Below are 16,702 nucleotides of genomic sequence, written 5' to 3' on the forward strand. Positions count from 1 at the left end.
TTATATTTGTGCTTTGATTCAACTCACGTCCACCCCGTACACTGAAACACACACACACACACACACACACACACACACACACACACACACAGGGCTTATACATTTAAACACATGTGACTTTAACAACAGTGTGTTTGTGTGAGCTCTGTACGCCACATCATGTACTATCCTGATTGATCCCTTTTTGTAAGTATGCATAATGGTTGTAAGTGGCGAGTTACAAGTGAAGACTACAGAACACGCAGTGATTTATGGTCCAGAATGTGTTTTGTTTCCCCCAGAACTGCGGCGCTCTTTGCCAGCTTTGCTCTAACGTAATTGATCTGAGGTTTCCAGCAGAGTCTTTGGTCTAAAGATCACAGCCACAGATTTGTTTTCATGCACTCTTTCCACATGAACACTGTGATTCATCAACAGCAATTATCATCATGACAACACAGCAACATTCATTTAGTTTTTGTGAACCGTTGTTTCGATTGAATCATTTCTGTTGTGACACACAGTATACTATCTGCTCTGGCAAGTTGTGATTTAGTCAGTGAACTGAACGACCCTGCAAATGATATTGTTGTGCTTCATTCAAAAAGAACACTTTAATGTTTCTGAAGTTTTTTCTAGGCTTGTGCTGGCTACTTTTTATTTCATTTTCACAAACACATGGAAGGATTCAGAAAATATTAGTGAGTTCTGATCAGGGCCTCTTAATGATCTTGGTGGGCAAATCTACAGGCTGTGTTTGTGGCTCCAGACAGATTTTTCATTTATTTATTTATTTTTCTGGTTGAATGGGGCAAGGATGTCTCTCTTGATAGTAGAGGTTTCTGACCCCTGGTCTAACTGGACATTTCATCTCACTGTAACTGAATAATAAAAAGTGTTAATTAAAATACCACCGCATACAACATTTCTTTTTCCTTTATCTAGTGTAAGTGAACATGAGAGGTCAAAAATCCTCGTTTTTGTCTTGAAAACTGCTCATACCGTGAAACTGTTGTGAATCAGGGGGAAAATGTCAAACTGTGAATTAAACCCTGACACCGCCACCTGCTGGTGACACAACGACACAACACAACAGCGTTCCCTGCTGCTAATTTAACATGCGACTCAGGTAGAAAGAGAATTGCATGTCATTACAAGTTGAAGGGCAAAATAAATAAACAAATAATAAAAAAGAAGTTTGAGGAGTTTAAGCAATCAAGAGTCGAAACAGTGAGTCTGTGAATAACTTCAACAACTGAAGACATGACTCATATCTACACTTATAAAGACACTTTTTTCAACATTGGAGAGGCTGCTGATATCAAAATCTGTCAGACTGATACTTCTCTGCGGTGTTCAGGGCGGGTCTGAGTGATTTATTAGGATGCTTATAAAGATGGGGGTTTCTTATCAGTCACAGACGACTTACATTTTGTTCTTTAGATGAAGAGATCCAGGGGAAAAAAAAGAAGATTTGTATCTTTTTCACTATCATCATAATGGCTGTTTGATAATGTCAGACACAGCTTGTGTTTCTCTTCAAGACTCCATCCAAAAAAGATTAAACAAAATTAAAAGGAGGTCGAACAGATCCATCAAATATCGACATCAGTCTTTTGTGGATTAACTAAAGAAAATGTCAGATAAAAAAAAGGAAATCCTCAAATTTGGGAGGATGTCTGTGTGTTTTTTTTCTCGATAAACAACATAAATAAAGCATACATGAAAAGAAATATTAATACCACTGTATTTATAATTATTTCACTCACACTCGACCACTTCACAGTCCCATTAAAACGTATTTCAAGTTGACAAGAACAAGCGTTAGTTTCAAAAAAGTGACAGAAACGGATTATTGTTGTCGTGTAAAATAACTTCGTGTTTCCAAAGAGGCGCCGCGCTGCTGGGAAATATGTGTACACAGTGTGAAGTCAGTGGAGCGTCCCGTCGTTACACAGCAGCAGGTAATCCCTCACGGAGCTGGGAATGTCCAGTTCACTGACCGCTGAGTAACACCGGGCTCCGAGGCGCAGGCGTAGGGCGCATCGACAGAGATGCTGCAGAGAGCGAGGCTGACCGCTCCGCTGACGCACCAGGTCGAAGAAGGATCGGTGCTCCTGAGGCGGGGGGGCAAAAACAAGGAGAGAAAAAAAAAACCGCTTGAGCATCAGACCGTGAACACGCCGGGGAGAAGGTGATTTAACACTGCTGGCGGCTCACCTCGTACAGCTCGGCTGGCAGGGAGTCCATCCACTCACAGGGAGGGATGGAGGTGTATGAGTTCAGCATCACCTCCAGAGCGGCAGCAGAGAGGAAACACTGCTTCAGCATCTGGAGGAGAGGAGGGAAGAATGACACATCTGTCCAACTTTACATTAAGATATTTCTTTAGATTTAGATTGAGTTTTTTTTTTTCTGCTTTGACCTCTGCTGGAACAGGCTTTGCTCCATAGTTCAGAAGTGACCGAGCTACTGCGTCCGGTTGCTGGTCCGGGTAATCTTCAACCACCTTCAACGATAAGCAGAGAACACAACAACATGACCTCTACTTGATCTTTTAGATTCCAAATCACCCTTAAAGTCCTCGTGATCTACCTGTAACAGACAGTCCATCGGCGTGTATCCTGCACAGTTGACCACATCTGCCCTGGCCCCATGCTGCAGGAGGACCTTCACGATCCTGGAGCTGCAGTTTGCGCATGCGTTGTGGAGGGGTGTGTGCTGCTTCCTGCCTGCCGTCCTGGGGTCGGCGCCCGCGGCCAGCAGCCTCTGAATCACCCGCAGGTAGCGCCCGGCCTCGGAGGGCCTCTCTGCGCCGGAGCAGGCGGCGTTCAGAGGGGTCTCCCCCTCTCGGTTCGTGGCCAGCACGTCGGCTCCGTGACCCAGGAGGAGCTCCACGTGCTCCTCCAGGCCTCGCCGCGCGGCCACGTGCAGGGGGGTGATCCTGGACTCCCCCGTCCTCATGTTGACCTCAGCACCTCCATCCAGCAGCAGCTGCGCACACCTGGAGACAAGAGGCACAGATTCCGATCATCACACCTGCATTAATATCTCATGTTCTCTCTCTCGGTGAGCCAATTCTGTCATTTATAGCAAAACTGTGATTTCACAAGACTTTTATTACTGCAGTCGGGGGAAATTGCATTTAAAGATGAACATTTTTGCTCTGTGAGAAAAGATTAACATACACCTCATCTTCAGTTATCACACAGATGAAAGTGGAGATAATAAAAGAACAGATGGTCTCATCTTGTTGCTCACTGGAGTGACTGGGCGGATGAGCACAGGTGGAGGGCAGCGCTGCCGTCTGCAGCCAGCAGGTCCGGGTCTGCTCCGTGAGACAGCAGCAGCCGGACGCAGGCAGCGTGGCCGCCGACACAGGCATCGTGGAGGGCGGTGTTTCCCCCGGGGTCCGCGTTCACCTCCGCACCACGAAACAGCAGCTCCTCCACACAGCCTGTGTGACCTCTGCTGGCAGCCAGGCGCAGAGCCGATGTCTGCTTCACCTTGGAGCTCAGCGTCCACATGCCTGACGGAGAAACAGGAAGTATTATCAGACTGTTATGAGTATGTGTGTAGGATTAAAAAGAGAGGTGTTGGACTCATACCCATCTCTGGAGTCCACACCATCTCCTCATGCACCGTCTCCATCAGGGCGTTGACCATCCCAGGGTCCTTCAGCACCGCATACACTCCTTTCATGTCCCCCCACATGAAGGTGTTGTGGACAGACGTGTCTCTGCAGCGGACCTGAGGCGGAGGCGCCCGGACCTCCTGGAGGCGCCGCGGCTGCTGCTGCTGCTGCTGCCTGGGAGGAGAAGGAGGAGGTGGGGGAGGAGGAGGCCTGGGGGCCCGGGACAGAGGGGCCCTGGTCATGGATCTCCTGTGAGCCAAGGCCCGGCGGGCATCCTCCCACTCCTGGAGCTCCTGCTCCAGCCGGAGAGAGCGCAGCGAGGTAGAAGTGAACGGAAAAGTGTCCTTTGACATGGCGCCTTAAAGCAGGGCCAATCAGAGGGTGCACGTGCCACAAGGTGTAGAAAGAAGAAGGGTTTTAGATTAAACATGTGATCCGGAAGTCAGTAGAAAAACTCCTCAAAACAACAGTGAAGCATCAGGCAGCACTGCACAGATTAATGTCAGCCTGCTTCTGCTTTAACTCACCCTGTCCTGGAATTGCAGAGAGCCACAGAGGTCCGAGCTGTCGTCAGGTACAAACTTTCATGACTTTCAAATCAGTCTTCCTTCCATTTTATCCGAACTACGAAAAGTTGAACTCCACATTAAATGCCCTTCACTCGTGGACACAGCTGCGAGATGGTTGCTCAAACACAGCTTTAGCACTAGTTATTAATAGAACAGAATGCAAGCTGACACTTGTACTACCCAAAATGGCCACCACGTGGCGGTGTTGGTCCAGGGGATGTCTCCCCAAAACAGCCATCTCCGAGCAAAGAACCGAGACATGTCGAGATAGCAGCAACTCGAGGCAGTTTAAAGAGGATATACAGAGACAATAAACAGTGTTTGGTTTGATAAAGGCGCACAGGGACAACCGTACCTGCTGAAACCTCTGGCGTTAACAGCTTCCATCAGATTTAAAAGTAATAATCAGGAAATAGCGACATGAAACCATCTTTGATTTCATGTATTTCCTCTCCTTCTCTTTCCTCTCTAACCAGGTGAAAGAGTCTCAGAGGGAGACGGTGAGCAGTTTGTGGGATGGAGGAGGGAACCCTTGTACGAAAACAATTTTAGGTATTTTATTATATTAAGAGACTCCATCCTTCAGGAGGTAAAACTGATGGGAGTTTGATGAAAAATAATGCATCACTGGTTTCTGGCCAACGGATAATCTATCTATCATATATTCATAATCCAGATTTCTGAGTTTGGTGTTGATACTTCCATTTTATTTTATTTTTTTTCCAACTTTCAAGTTAACAACCCTCTCTATGGCATACCAGTGGGCCCTCCGTCTCACTTTCAGACTGTCAAAGCACAAATAAAAAACAGCTACTACAGGCGCAGGCTGCAAGAGGGAGTTGAAGGTCCTGGTTCGGATAAAGGACCCCAAGCCAAAACACAAAGGACGGATATCCACTGCCCACTGCTAAAACGTCGTCCAACGCAGACCCGGCTAGAGGCAGATAAACATGAAACATCCTTTTGCACACTCTCTGGTGTGTTTGAGTTCGATCGAATGGCCTTTGACCTCTGGATTGCCCCCAGTATGATCCGAACGAAGATGTTCGGGGATCAGAGTTTTTAGTTGCTGCTGTTATGTTTCGATTATCATATTTTAAAATCTGCAGCTGGTTCCAGGAAGACAAAGCGCTGCTCCGGCCACTGTGGCAGTTGCAGATGAGGTGACCGGTGATCCAGATAAGGTTGCTGCAGTGGCCCGGCAGCATGTAAACAAAAGGACAAATTACATCTCGCCGTTCAACGTGTAATAGGCGGTTTCTTTATAGGTTTTATGAACTCACCTCCCATTTAAAAATCCTTGGCTGCACAGCTGACTGAGGAGAAGAGAGCCTGGGTGGGAGTATGTGAAGCAGCTTTCCAGGGACATAAAGACTTTAACAGAGCTTTATTTTGGAAGTAGATGCGACCCATGGTGGCTTAGGAGAAGACCTGTCTCAAGAGTGATCCATCCTCCTTTCGCTTATGGAAAATAGAAGAATATGCAGAGTTACAGCTACTGCTGAAGTAGGGCTGTTGCAGAAAATCATTTGTTGGAGCAAGACTGCACAGTGTATACAGACCATAATCCCCTCAGTCAGTTTTCTAGGAGCAGATGGACAACAGTGAGCCTCATAACTGGCAAATTATGACCTACAAATCAAACACAAACCAGGCCGAGCAAATACGAATGCAGATGCTTTAACTGGCGAGAAACGGGCGCTCGGAACAGACCGTCGCTCTGCCTCCAACATTTATCCTCTCAGAGGAGCTGAGGTGTGCGGTACAAAAGCAACACTCAGTGCTGACCTCTCAAAACTGTGTATCCCAGGCTGTAACAGTGTCTCCTCGGGGAGCTGCAACGAACCGCAGCCGGAGAACCAAGAAGTTTCACTTCTTTTAGGACTGACACCGACAACCAATTAAGGAAGAGAGGCCGAAAACATCACCCAGTGGGATCGATTGGGTGAAAAAGAAGATGTTCTTTATTGGCAGGTGGAGCCACAAGGGGGGGGGGGGGGGACCAGCTTGAAATCTGTTTGTGCTACCACAAAAGCAGCAGAGGGACATCCTCCTCAGCTTCCATGACAACCACGGCCACCGACGTGTGGAACAGGCCTGGTTAGGAGGAGATGCTGCTGGCCAGGTACTAATTATGGAACCAAGGCTTACTGCAGGGCTTGTGAACGCTGCTCACTCTCAAAATGTTATTTATATAAAACTAAAGACATCCATGGGTCATTGAAAAGGCATTAAGGTTTTATAATCAAGGTGTTTTATTGTTTGAGTCATGTATGGGGTGTTTTCTGATAAATGATCATCAGCAATGTGGATGAAGGAAAATGGAACAGGCTGGTTGTGCCACATCACTTTACTGTGATGCAGCCTTTAAAAGTGCAATATGTAAGAACTGCCCACCTGTCAAATTAATTTCCAAAAAAAGTTGGGGCCAGCATATAACCACAGTAACCACTAACTGCTGCTATCTGTTGCTGCCTTAGCTAGTTAGCTCAGTCAGCCATGCAGCTAGCGGTCCGGACTGCTGGTGTATACATCCCTAGCACATATCTTTGGCGAGATATATTTTATAGTCACATATCGAGATCATGAAATAACCATTTTCCTTCCTTTTAGAGTTAGTTATGCTATGTTCTGGGTATTCTAAGTCAGTTATGGCAGTTAACCACAGTAGCCTCTTTGCTGACCCCCCTGTGTCTCACCTTAACCACTAATTCCATGCATTCGCCATTCTATGCCGTTAAAATTGTATTAATTCAACATGAGGACACAGAAAAACCCGTTCACACGTTGCAGTTTAGCGAAAAACAACGTAAACGGAAGTTGTCTAGCGTGATTAGGAGTGAATCATCTCGTTTTGCCTCAGCGCTCTTTGTAACAACACTCTCCGACGTCATCACGTCGTGTTTAAACGTTACGGCGCGGCACCGAGCAGCAGCAGCACAGCCCACCAGAAGTTTTCATGTAGCTGGTCGGCCAGTACCGTTCTCTTGTCAAATACTGTTTTCATTTTGACGTTGCTATTGAATGGCATTCGATGTCTCAGTAAGTTTGGAGGACCCGTCCAATCTAACCAGACACAGTTGTCGTCGCGATATCTCATGACTGCGATGGTAAGTGACCCAGTCCGGCAAACTTAACAACAATCTGAGCTAAGTTAGCTAGCACATGCTAACAAGCAACACGGGTGACACTTTTTTTTTTCAAGTCAACAGGCCGAATTTATCTGCTAAATCTGGACGTTTATTGCTGCTCATGCCGTGAAGACATTTCATCTGCGTGTTTACTCTGTTACAGACCTGCAAATTAAGTGGCCTGTTCAGTATTGGCGAGGACTTTGATGATGAGGTGATGCCCAGCAGACTCCAACACACCTGATATCAACTGATACTTAACTGTCTGTTCAGTTTCTGTAACATAACGGTGCTCCTTCTGTTCCCCATATCTTACACTGTGTGTGTGTGTGTGTGTGTGTGTGTGTGTGTGTGTGTGTGTGTGTGTGTTTCCCAGGACCTGCTGGGGACAGACTGGGCTGTCCGCTCAGCGTCTGGGCCAGCCGATGTGGCAGCTGCTGTGTCATCTTGTGCTCTGCGGGCCTCCTCTGCTGCTCACAGAGTGCCGGAGAAAAATTGCCTGGTGCAGAGCGAGGAGAGATCAGCTGCCCTGTGTAATGGGACAGCATCGAGGAGCAGCACACACACTGCTGCGGGACAAACTGTTGCTCTGCGTTTCAGACAGCTCTCCTCCTCCTCCTCTTCCTCCTCTTCCTCCTCCTCAGCTCAGCCTCGCCCCACGCTGAATCACTCTGAGCCTAATTTGGCATTGGCACAGAGTCGTGCTGACACAGACGGGCCGCAGAGGCCCTGCGTGGCTCAGGATGATTTTGATGATTGGGATGTTGACCTGGCAGACCTCGACGAGTGTGACCGCCAGCATGGGCAGCTGCTTCAACCTCCTGCCCCACCTGTGCTCGCCACGGAGCCTGCATCCTCTGCCAAAACGCTACGACCCCCGACCTGTGGAGGGATTCAGACACGACCGGATCAGAGCACTGCTCACCATAACCTGCCTCCTCAGACTTTTGCCACTCCTTTTAGATCTCCAAATCTCCGACCTGCCCCGCCGCAGACTCCTGCTGTGTTCCGTGGCCTTACTGCAACCTCCCCGGCCCCCAGCCCCAGTCCCAGGACCTTCATCAGGCCCCAGCAGCCACAGAGGCCATGGTCAACTCCAGCATCCTCCCCTCAGGCACGTAGCCTCTTTGAAACGGTCTCCCCAGCACCCGCCCCCTCCTCCTCCTCCTCCACTCCAAGCCCTCATCCCCTTCACACACCGGTCCTCACCAACCGCCTGGTCCAGTTGGTATCTGCCTCCAATAAGCTCCCCAAGAAAAGACCCCGCTCTGAGCCCCACCGATCTAGGACGCGGCGCTTCCCCGGACCTGCTGGACTCCTGCCAGAGCAGGTTGGTCTGACCCAGCGCTAAAGAAATGACAGTCAAGGAAATCTAACAGTGATGTGTTTGTTTTTCCATCATGATGCCAGGTAATAATATTATTCTTCTCTCTCAGCCTCAGGGTAAAATCGCTGACGAAATAGTTGTTTGTGTTCCTGTGACTCCGGCTCACGGTGCTGTGGCCCGACCACCGAGCCAGGTAATTACAACAACGAAACAGACCCAGGGAAGCTTAGTTTTACTGGCTCAAGATTTTGTTTATCTTCTGCCAAACGATCTTACTTGTTATGGATCAATCTGTTAATTCTTTTCTTGATGAATCCTTAAATTGTTAGATATCTACAATGTCCTGAAAACTGCCTGTCATATTTATCCAAAGCCCTAGTGAATGTATTTAAATGACGTGTTTTGTTAAAACAACAGTTCTAAACCAAAATGTTCAGTTAGAAGTCAAAGGAAAGATCTTAAAATTTCCACACTGGAGAAGCTTGAACCAGTCAGTTATTTATAAATGTACTTAAAAAATGGTCTTAATTGATTTCCAATGCTCTAGTCATGCATCCTGTCTCAGATTCTCTCCTCTGTAGTGGAAATCCTCCTACAGTGACCGACAGTCAATGTTGCATTCATGTCGATCCAGGGATTCCTGCTTTGAGATTGAGATGTATTTTTTTTAACGTTTATATCATCAATGGGGCAAAACGCCCTTGACGACACACTTGCCCCCTCCTCATCCTCTCACCCAGTGCGTGCTGGGATAGAATCTGGCTCCCTGCAACACATCGTAAGTGACACAGGAAACTGATCGAAGAGCGTTCACAGAATTGATGTTTGTATTAAGTTATCGTGACAAGAGCAGCAACAGCTGACTAAACATATGGCTCAGGCACATCTCCTTGTTCTTTTGCTTGTGGAACAGGAGGAGCAGTAACTCATAATTTTCCCGTCTGCAGTTGACAAGACTAGATTCTTTCATGACGTTTGTTTAGGCTTTCTCAACAACAACTCATCGAAAACATCTGTGGGCTTTACAATTTGGTAATTACAACTTACTGCGTGACATTTGTGACACGGCTGACAGTGTGACTGCACAAAACCAGACATTATAGTGTTCAAGCCTGCGTTTAAACTGAATTTCAGCCACCCTGTAAGAGAGATAAATAATTTATAGTGAAAACATAAACCTGATATTTTCACTGCTGGTGGGCACAGTGCGATTTCGTTAAAGGATGCTATTATCATGATTAGTAGCAACAGTAAACAAAGAGAATGCCATACATAGTTATGATCACAACATTTAAATAGAAAGAAAGGAAAAGAAGCATAATTAAAATGTCTTGCATAATAAGTCCTAAACCTAATAAACAGTAAGATTAGAGGAAAGCTTAATGCCTTCTATTGTTGACCATCTCTGAGCATAATTAAACAAAGAATGCCATCAGTACGTATAAACTGTTTTCTTTAAAGGGTTCCAGCTCCCAGAACGATGAAGACGACTTCAGCGGCGGTGCCTGGGCAGCGATGAAGTCAGAGATGGGACTGGATGAGAGGAACCCGTCGTGCTTCCTGCACTCATACAGCGTCGTCATGGTGCTCCGAAAGGTGATCCTCCACGACACATTTTCTTCAGTTCCAAATGTAAATGCATCATGAAAAAAATTTAGTCAAACTGTTTCCTAGTTAAAGGTCGTCGAACAATTCAGGAATTAATTGTTTAATTCCTTTCAATTTAAGTATATTGTTATTTAGGTCAAGCAGTGTGTTTAGTGTTTATCCTCCATCATAACAGACTGTGTGTCACTGCTGGAGGTCTATTGACATAATCAGGACAAATGCAGGAGCCGTACGAGAGGTGTTTTGTAATTATTATAAACAGTACGATCACTCATCTATCATTCTAATGGAGTCTCTGCTGCTATTCTGCTCTCCCCGTGGGTCGTACTCTGCTGAATAACTTGCCGATATTTCCGAGCATTAGTCATTTGGGGCATTTAAACATGTTTGTTTCTGTCCTGGCTGTTGACACAGGCTCCGTTTTTACTAGCACAGAGTCAGTGGCGGGACGCTGGCTGAGCCGTTTAATTCTCTGTTTGTGTGGTTAAACATATGAACACACAGATCTCCTCACTTGTGTTGACTGACCAATGTTCCGAACATGTTCCCTGATCCCAACAGTAACCACTGCTCACCGATGTTCATAATGGCATCAGTAAATTTCGTTTCACATGAGCAAACCGAAACCGAATGACCTCTTGAATTTGAAATATGAGTAATCTTTAATGGTGGAAATAAAACCACCAGATGACCCAGAGGAACAAATTTTACAGCTTCTCCAAAAGGACCACTTAAGATAATCATCTGAATAGTTGTGAGACTGTTATTTGGATAAACTTGTCGACAGAAATGTTAAAATTTCTTGGCTAGCATAGGAACAAAAAAATATTTACTACAAGAACGTTTAGGGATTAGTTTTATGACTGATGTAATTTGAAGATTATTTTCTGGTATAATCCAAAGATAATTTTGTATATAAATCATCAGAAAATTGCCTTTAGAAGTCAAAAATCCTCAAATATTCTGTTTTTTGATTAAAATCTATACATTTCAGTTACTTGAACAGGCAAACATTTTTTTTTTTTTTTAAATATTGTTTAAATATTTGTTTTATCAGCTTTATTCATAGAGCAGCTGGACGTAGACAGGAAACAGAATGGGAGAAAGGAGGGAGTTACCCTTCAAGTTTAAGACAATCAATGAATCTATGAATTGATATCACAATGAGATGTTTACTTTGAGTCTTCTGATAATTTGATGGCCTTTTTTAAAAAAAAAAAGGGAGGAGGAAAGGGGAAATAGGATTTTTATTTTAGTTTCCCAATTAAAAAATATTTGAATTACTGAAATTCAAAGTGCAAGGACTCAGCCAAAGGACATAGATGTGTTTGTGTCTGTCTTCATTTTGCTTTTCAAAAGACTTTGAACAAATTCGTATCAGTGTTGATCTAATAAAATCCATAAAAATGTCTGTGGATGATAATGAATCTACTGAATGCCAGCAGCACTCACCAATTACTGAATGCAAGCCAGTGGCTGTGCAGACCTGTCCGTTATGATGAATACTTTCCTCACACCTCCACTCATTTTCCTCCTCCACTCTGTTGCCTTGAATCGACCATTACATCTGCAGAAATGTAAACACGGTACAGTAATGTGGGTGGAAATCAATGGCGGCTTTAAACTATAATGTTTGTTTTCCCTCATTACCACAGGCTGCACTGAAACAGCTGGCGAGAAACAAAGTGCCCAACATGGCTGTGCTCCTAAAGAGCATCATCCACACTCACGCTGATGCCAAAGCCGTGTTCAAAGACCCAACAGGTAGCAGACGCACTCACACTGTAACACCTCGATGCTGGCGAAAACACTTTAAGCTCCAAAGAAACGGTGTCAAGTGACGGTGAATAAAGAGGTCGTGCTGAAGCTGTGAGCTGCTTCACATTTGACATTTGCTCACTGACTCACCTCACCTTACTGAGCTCTACATGGTGCAGGAGCAGAGTTCAGCCACAGTAACACACTTGATTACACACACGGATATACTGTAAGCTTATATACAATACACACTCACATCTGTTCTGCAGCAGGAAGCCTCCCTGCCTCCTCCTGCTTCTTTCTTAAGTCCTCAACCCTTGTTTTTCTGATCCAGCTCTTAGCTGAGCCGGTTGCCATGGCCCCCAGAGAGCAGCCACAGGGGGTGCACTGATTATTAACACTCAGCCATGGAGGTTTTACTCAACACCATACTTAAGTGCTTATTAGTGATTCAATTGCCATAGATTGGCATCAGCAGTGGGAGGGTGTTAAGTGCCTCTGACACCACGAGGGACCGCTCTGTCAGTAATGTGCCTCCCACCTGCTTAAAGGTCCGCAGCTTTTTCTTCCTGCAGTCAGCCCGGTGGTGATTACAGGCCGGTGTTGGAAAAGATGAGTCGATTAATCCGTCGGCAGGTTAGTTAATCACCTACTTAGTGGCTTGAGTTATTTCTCTCGCATAAATGCGAATAATTTTTTTGCGTCTGGGCACTTAAATATATTTTTGTTCTAGTTCTGACAGCTTTATAAAATGAATAAATAAATGAATAAGGCTTATAGGCTCGCTGCTTATACATATCGAAGTTTCGATACTTCTGATAACTTTAAAAGGGTGGTGTCATCGTGGGCTTTGGGAAACATTTTCATGCTTTCTGGATATTTCCTTGTCCCACATTGACATCATTCACAAGCCCCTACATCTAAAGTTACCCATAACCTAAACCAAGCCAAAGATGCATTTGTTTTTAATTACACATTTGCACAGACAAACGGCTGCATTGTGAACGCAGTAGTTCACATACGTGCCTGGATACGACACCTGTGACAGCAGGATTCCACTAGACAACACATCAGAGAACTCCGTCAGACACGGTTGTCCCTTCTGTTGCCGTCTTGCTCACTGACACCCGATCAAGTCACGTCCCCATACTTGGCCCCACACTGTCTCGCTGTGCATCTTGCAGACGTGTTGTGTTGATTTCTGAGGATGTGCACAAGAGATGCTCCAAAGTGACGCAGGATACACGAGGCAGCCATCATGCATAGGCAAATGAGTTGTTAGAAATTAGTATCTCTCTGGTCTTATAGTGAGGCAGGCCTAACTGTCCTCACTGGAGTAGTTTAAAACTGAAATTTGTCTTCTTAAAAATAGGTAGATAATACATGCCCAGACACCGCTGGATTAAATATATCTTTAATGATGTTTAATTTTGGAGGTCTAACAAACTGTTTATAATCCTTTTTGACTAAAGGGGAGATTCAGGGAACAGTGCATCGGCGTCTCCTAGAAGACAGAGTGGATGAGCTGAAGGTCGGAGCTGTACTGCTGCTCAAACAAGTAGGACTCACTGCTTTTGTTTGCTTTCTTTTTTTCATCAAGTATTTCATCTCAAACTAAATATTCAATTGTTTCAATCCTTCTTCTCTCTCTTCTCCAACTTCTCTGCTCCTTTTGTGGTCAGGTGGGTGTTTTTTCCCCCTCCCATCGAAACCATTACCTGAATGTGACGCCCAACAACCTGCTGAGGATCTACGCCCCTGACGGAGTCAGTCTGACCTCCCCTCGGCTCCCCCAGCTCGTCCTGGTGAGCAGCACGACTGTCAGCTGAAAACAAGAATAGCATGTTCCAACAGATATTAAAACTGTCAACCTGTCAGCTGTCCCCGCAAGACATCTTTGTTTCGTTCTCCATCCAGGAGCCGATGTTGCCGTCACCCGCTCGGTCTTCTGGCGTCCTCCGGGAGCCCGTGTCTCGGATGCATCTGGTGTTTGACGAGGAGGATGACGAGGGACAGGAGGGGGAAAAACGCACAGAGGGAGGCGAAGACCCCCGAACCCCCAGAGACACTAAAGCAGGCTCAAGCAGAGGCCCCCAAGAGCCTGCAGGGAACCCAGCACCACCAGACTCAGGCTGGGATGCAGGTGGGGTAATGACCTGGTGATGAGAGAAAGAGAGAGATTGATTCTAGTCACATCTTGGGTTTGCCGAATGTCACACTCCAGGAAAATTAAGTTTTGCTGAATAAAACAGCAACACCACCTGGCAACATTTTGAGACATTAACATTTGACTCGCTGACCCCAAACCCAATCTGACCGGAGCAAAAAAACAAAGAGGCTTCCGATGGCATCGTCCTGCACCAGAGCCGCAGCCAGACAGTTTTTACATTTTAACGAAGCTGTTTTTTTTAAATTATTCAGTCAGTAAAATGTCAAAAAATAGATGCACACGATGATTCACAGTACGAGGCAGCTGAGCCTGAATGTTTTGTATTTTAAATGATAGGCTTCATCAATCAGCAGCCAGATCATACATATTCATATATTTACATTGATATGAAACCTAAAGACGAGTGTTTTTAGCGACAACATTGAAATGGCTCCAGGGACCTTCATTTCAGTGTGTTGGTTTGAGTCAGATATTACAAGTAAGTGAAGTTTGATTAATACAGCAGTTTTAACAGAACATTAAAAAAACAAAACAAAAAAAATAACAGATGCAGCTATGTATTTCAACACAGAAAATTAAGCAAAAAGATCAGAACGTTCCCATTTTAACAACCTTTGTGGCCATTGCAGTATAGATATCTGAGTTTATGAGGTGCACTTGAATGCACCGTGATGTCCCAGACTCAGTATCTGACTCAGAAATAATCCGACATCTACGTTTACGCTTGTTGCAGAAATTGTGTCCCAGAGAAAACGAGGCACATCATGTATCTGAGATTTGGCAGCCGACAGCAAAAATCTTGGTGTAATGTTGATAGTTGAACTTCAGAGCAACACATGACGCTCTCCCGCGTCTCCAGCAGTAAATGTCAACGTGAAAGTGATGTCGACAGCAGGGAAATAACTAAAATCCAAACCACTTTCAGTGCTGACGTGAACGATCCACAGCTACACAGTATATTTAACGTCACCTACGTTTTATTGATTCAAATTGGAAAATGTTTTATAATGTATCGTGCTTCGGTCCAGACTTGGCCCTGGCTCTAGTATATTGTTAAGAGGATGAACCCGTACGCCTTTGAGGATCCTCCAGTCGTCTTCCATTCACAGAACAGAAATGTTAAGTATCAGAAAGAATAAGGTTTGTTCCTCAGATTATGAGGAGCTCAAATTCACCTGTTGATCACGTCATTCATCAATCAATGAAACGTTATCGATATAGCACCTTTCAAACAAATCAAGTACTGGGTAGTGTGTGTAGTTGTAATGGACAATTTGATTGCAGTCCAGTGACTGTACAGAGGATAAACAGTTCTAAGTAGCAGCATAGTTTTTCCCCCGGCCACGTTTGACATTTTTAACAGAAAAAAATGGATCACATCCTTCTGACAATTTTGAATTTGGTGGTCAGTGACCGTTACAGCTCTTTTTTATATGATCTTGTGTTTTGCAAGCAGCATCAGGAGACTGCAGCAAGCATTTCGTAGTACAACCCTGAGCTGTAGAACAGCGAAGAAATGAGCTTTGTATCGTTAAGCTATCAAATAAAGGAAACAAATGCCCCCGAAAGTCTTTAACAATCCTGGGTATGTACTGTCACTACCACGTCAGTTGAATCTGATGCGAGTTCCACATTGCTTCACGTTCCTCTTTTCTCTCATGCAGACGATGACCTGGATGAGCTCCTGGGAGAGTTACCTGAGGACACCTACAGCCTTTGACGAAACGTTAAGTCAGCAAACCTTCCGCACGGACTGACTCGAGTTATTTCACGACTGACTAACGGTGAAGATGTTCTCCTTTGTTTTCTCTGACATCACGTCTTGGACTACTAAAGAACCGAAAATGTGTGTATGTTGTACTTCTTTTTTTTGTGCTCTGCCTGGGTCATTAAAACCACATTGAAGTTAATTTGTTGCTGCCATGTCATTTCTCTGCATCGCCGATGATTGATGTGTCACTCAGGGCCAACACATGCTCGTTAATTAATTACAAAGCTTTGAAAATCAGCCCGTTTTTGTCTGAGAGTGAGCACTGACAATGAGATCCCCCGCCATCCTGCTCATCCATTTTTGCGTTTTGCTTCAGTGACCTTGAAATGGAGGACTAATCTCCACCACAGTGATTTGCCTAATTATGCAAACTGAAAGCGAGGTGAGGCTTCTTTGTCTGTTTCATATTTATCTTCCTTCCTGTCCTTGCCCTCGACTTTCAGTGGTGTCTGTTTCCGCGAGCCTCCGAGTGGAGTGGATAATCTGTGACCCTGGGCTTGTTTACCATGCACTAAGAGGTGTATCTGAGAGTTTTTTCGGGGGGCCGGGATTGCAGAGAAGTAGTTTTCCGAGTCCCTTGTGGTTTCTCCCCCTGCCCAAAAAAAAAAAAGAAAGTGTTTACTCAGCCCTGTTTGCAGAGAGCATCAGGGTGGAGTCGCACTGTGACTAACAGGCTCTTATGGAGGCTTTCCCGACACAATCTGAGCCCCAGATCCAGACTCCTCCACTCCTCTGGCTCGCTGTAACAGATTCAG

General features: G+C 45.3%; 2 protein-coding genes across 4 annotated transcripts; one reads left to right on the forward strand and one right to left on the reverse strand.

Annotated features, from left to right (window-relative positions):
- Nucleotides 1-897: 897 nt before the first annotated feature.
- On the reverse strand, nucleotides 898-4,589 carry asb16 (ankyrin repeat and SOCS box containing 16). Of its 2 annotated transcripts, XM_037089319.1 has the most exons (7): nucleotides 4,141-4,588; nucleotides 3,588-3,971; nucleotides 3,241-3,508; nucleotides 2,575-2,983; nucleotides 2,405-2,488; nucleotides 2,200-2,310; nucleotides 898-2,096 (listed from the first exon to the last, which is right to left on the reverse strand). In XM_037089319.1, the coding sequence occupies exons 2-7, from the start codon at nucleotides 3,964-3,966 to the stop codon at nucleotides 1,911-1,913; spliced, it is 1,437 nt and encodes a 478-aa protein (XP_036945214.1). In that variant the 5' UTR covers nucleotides 3,967-3,971; nucleotides 4,141-4,588; the 3' UTR covers nucleotides 898-1,910. The 2 variants fall into 2 exon arrangements, with proteins under 2 accessions (XP_036945214.1, XP_036945215.1); XM_037089320.1 differs by having other exon boundaries at nucleotides 3,588-4,589.
- Nucleotides 3,019-16,086, forward strand: hrob (homologous recombination factor with OB-fold). Of its 2 annotated transcripts, none has more exons than XM_037089317.1 (10): nucleotides 3,019-3,048; nucleotides 7,477-7,527; nucleotides 7,690-8,643; nucleotides 8,750-8,833; nucleotides 10,102-10,236; nucleotides 11,904-12,012; nucleotides 13,479-13,564; nucleotides 13,689-13,811; nucleotides 13,924-14,149; nucleotides 15,841-16,086. In XM_037089317.1, the coding sequence occupies exons 1-10, from the start codon at nucleotides 3,034-3,036 to the stop codon at nucleotides 15,894-15,896; spliced, it is 1,839 nt and encodes a 612-aa protein (XP_036945212.1). In that variant the 5' UTR covers nucleotides 3,019-3,033; the 3' UTR covers nucleotides 15,897-16,086. The 2 variants fall into 2 exon arrangements, with proteins under 2 accessions (XP_036945212.1, XP_036945213.1); XM_037089318.1 differs by lacking the exon at nucleotides 3,019-3,048 and adding an exon at nucleotides 7,086-7,292.
- Nucleotides 16,087-16,702: the final 616 nt, after the last annotated feature.

The sequence above is a fragment of the Acanthopagrus latus genome, chromosome 23 (assembly GCF_904848185.1).
Source record: "Acanthopagrus latus isolate v.2019 chromosome 23, fAcaLat1.1, whole genome shotgun sequence".
In the NCBI taxonomy this organism is placed as follows: Eukaryota; Metazoa; Chordata; class Actinopteri; order Spariformes; family Sparidae; genus Acanthopagrus; species Acanthopagrus latus.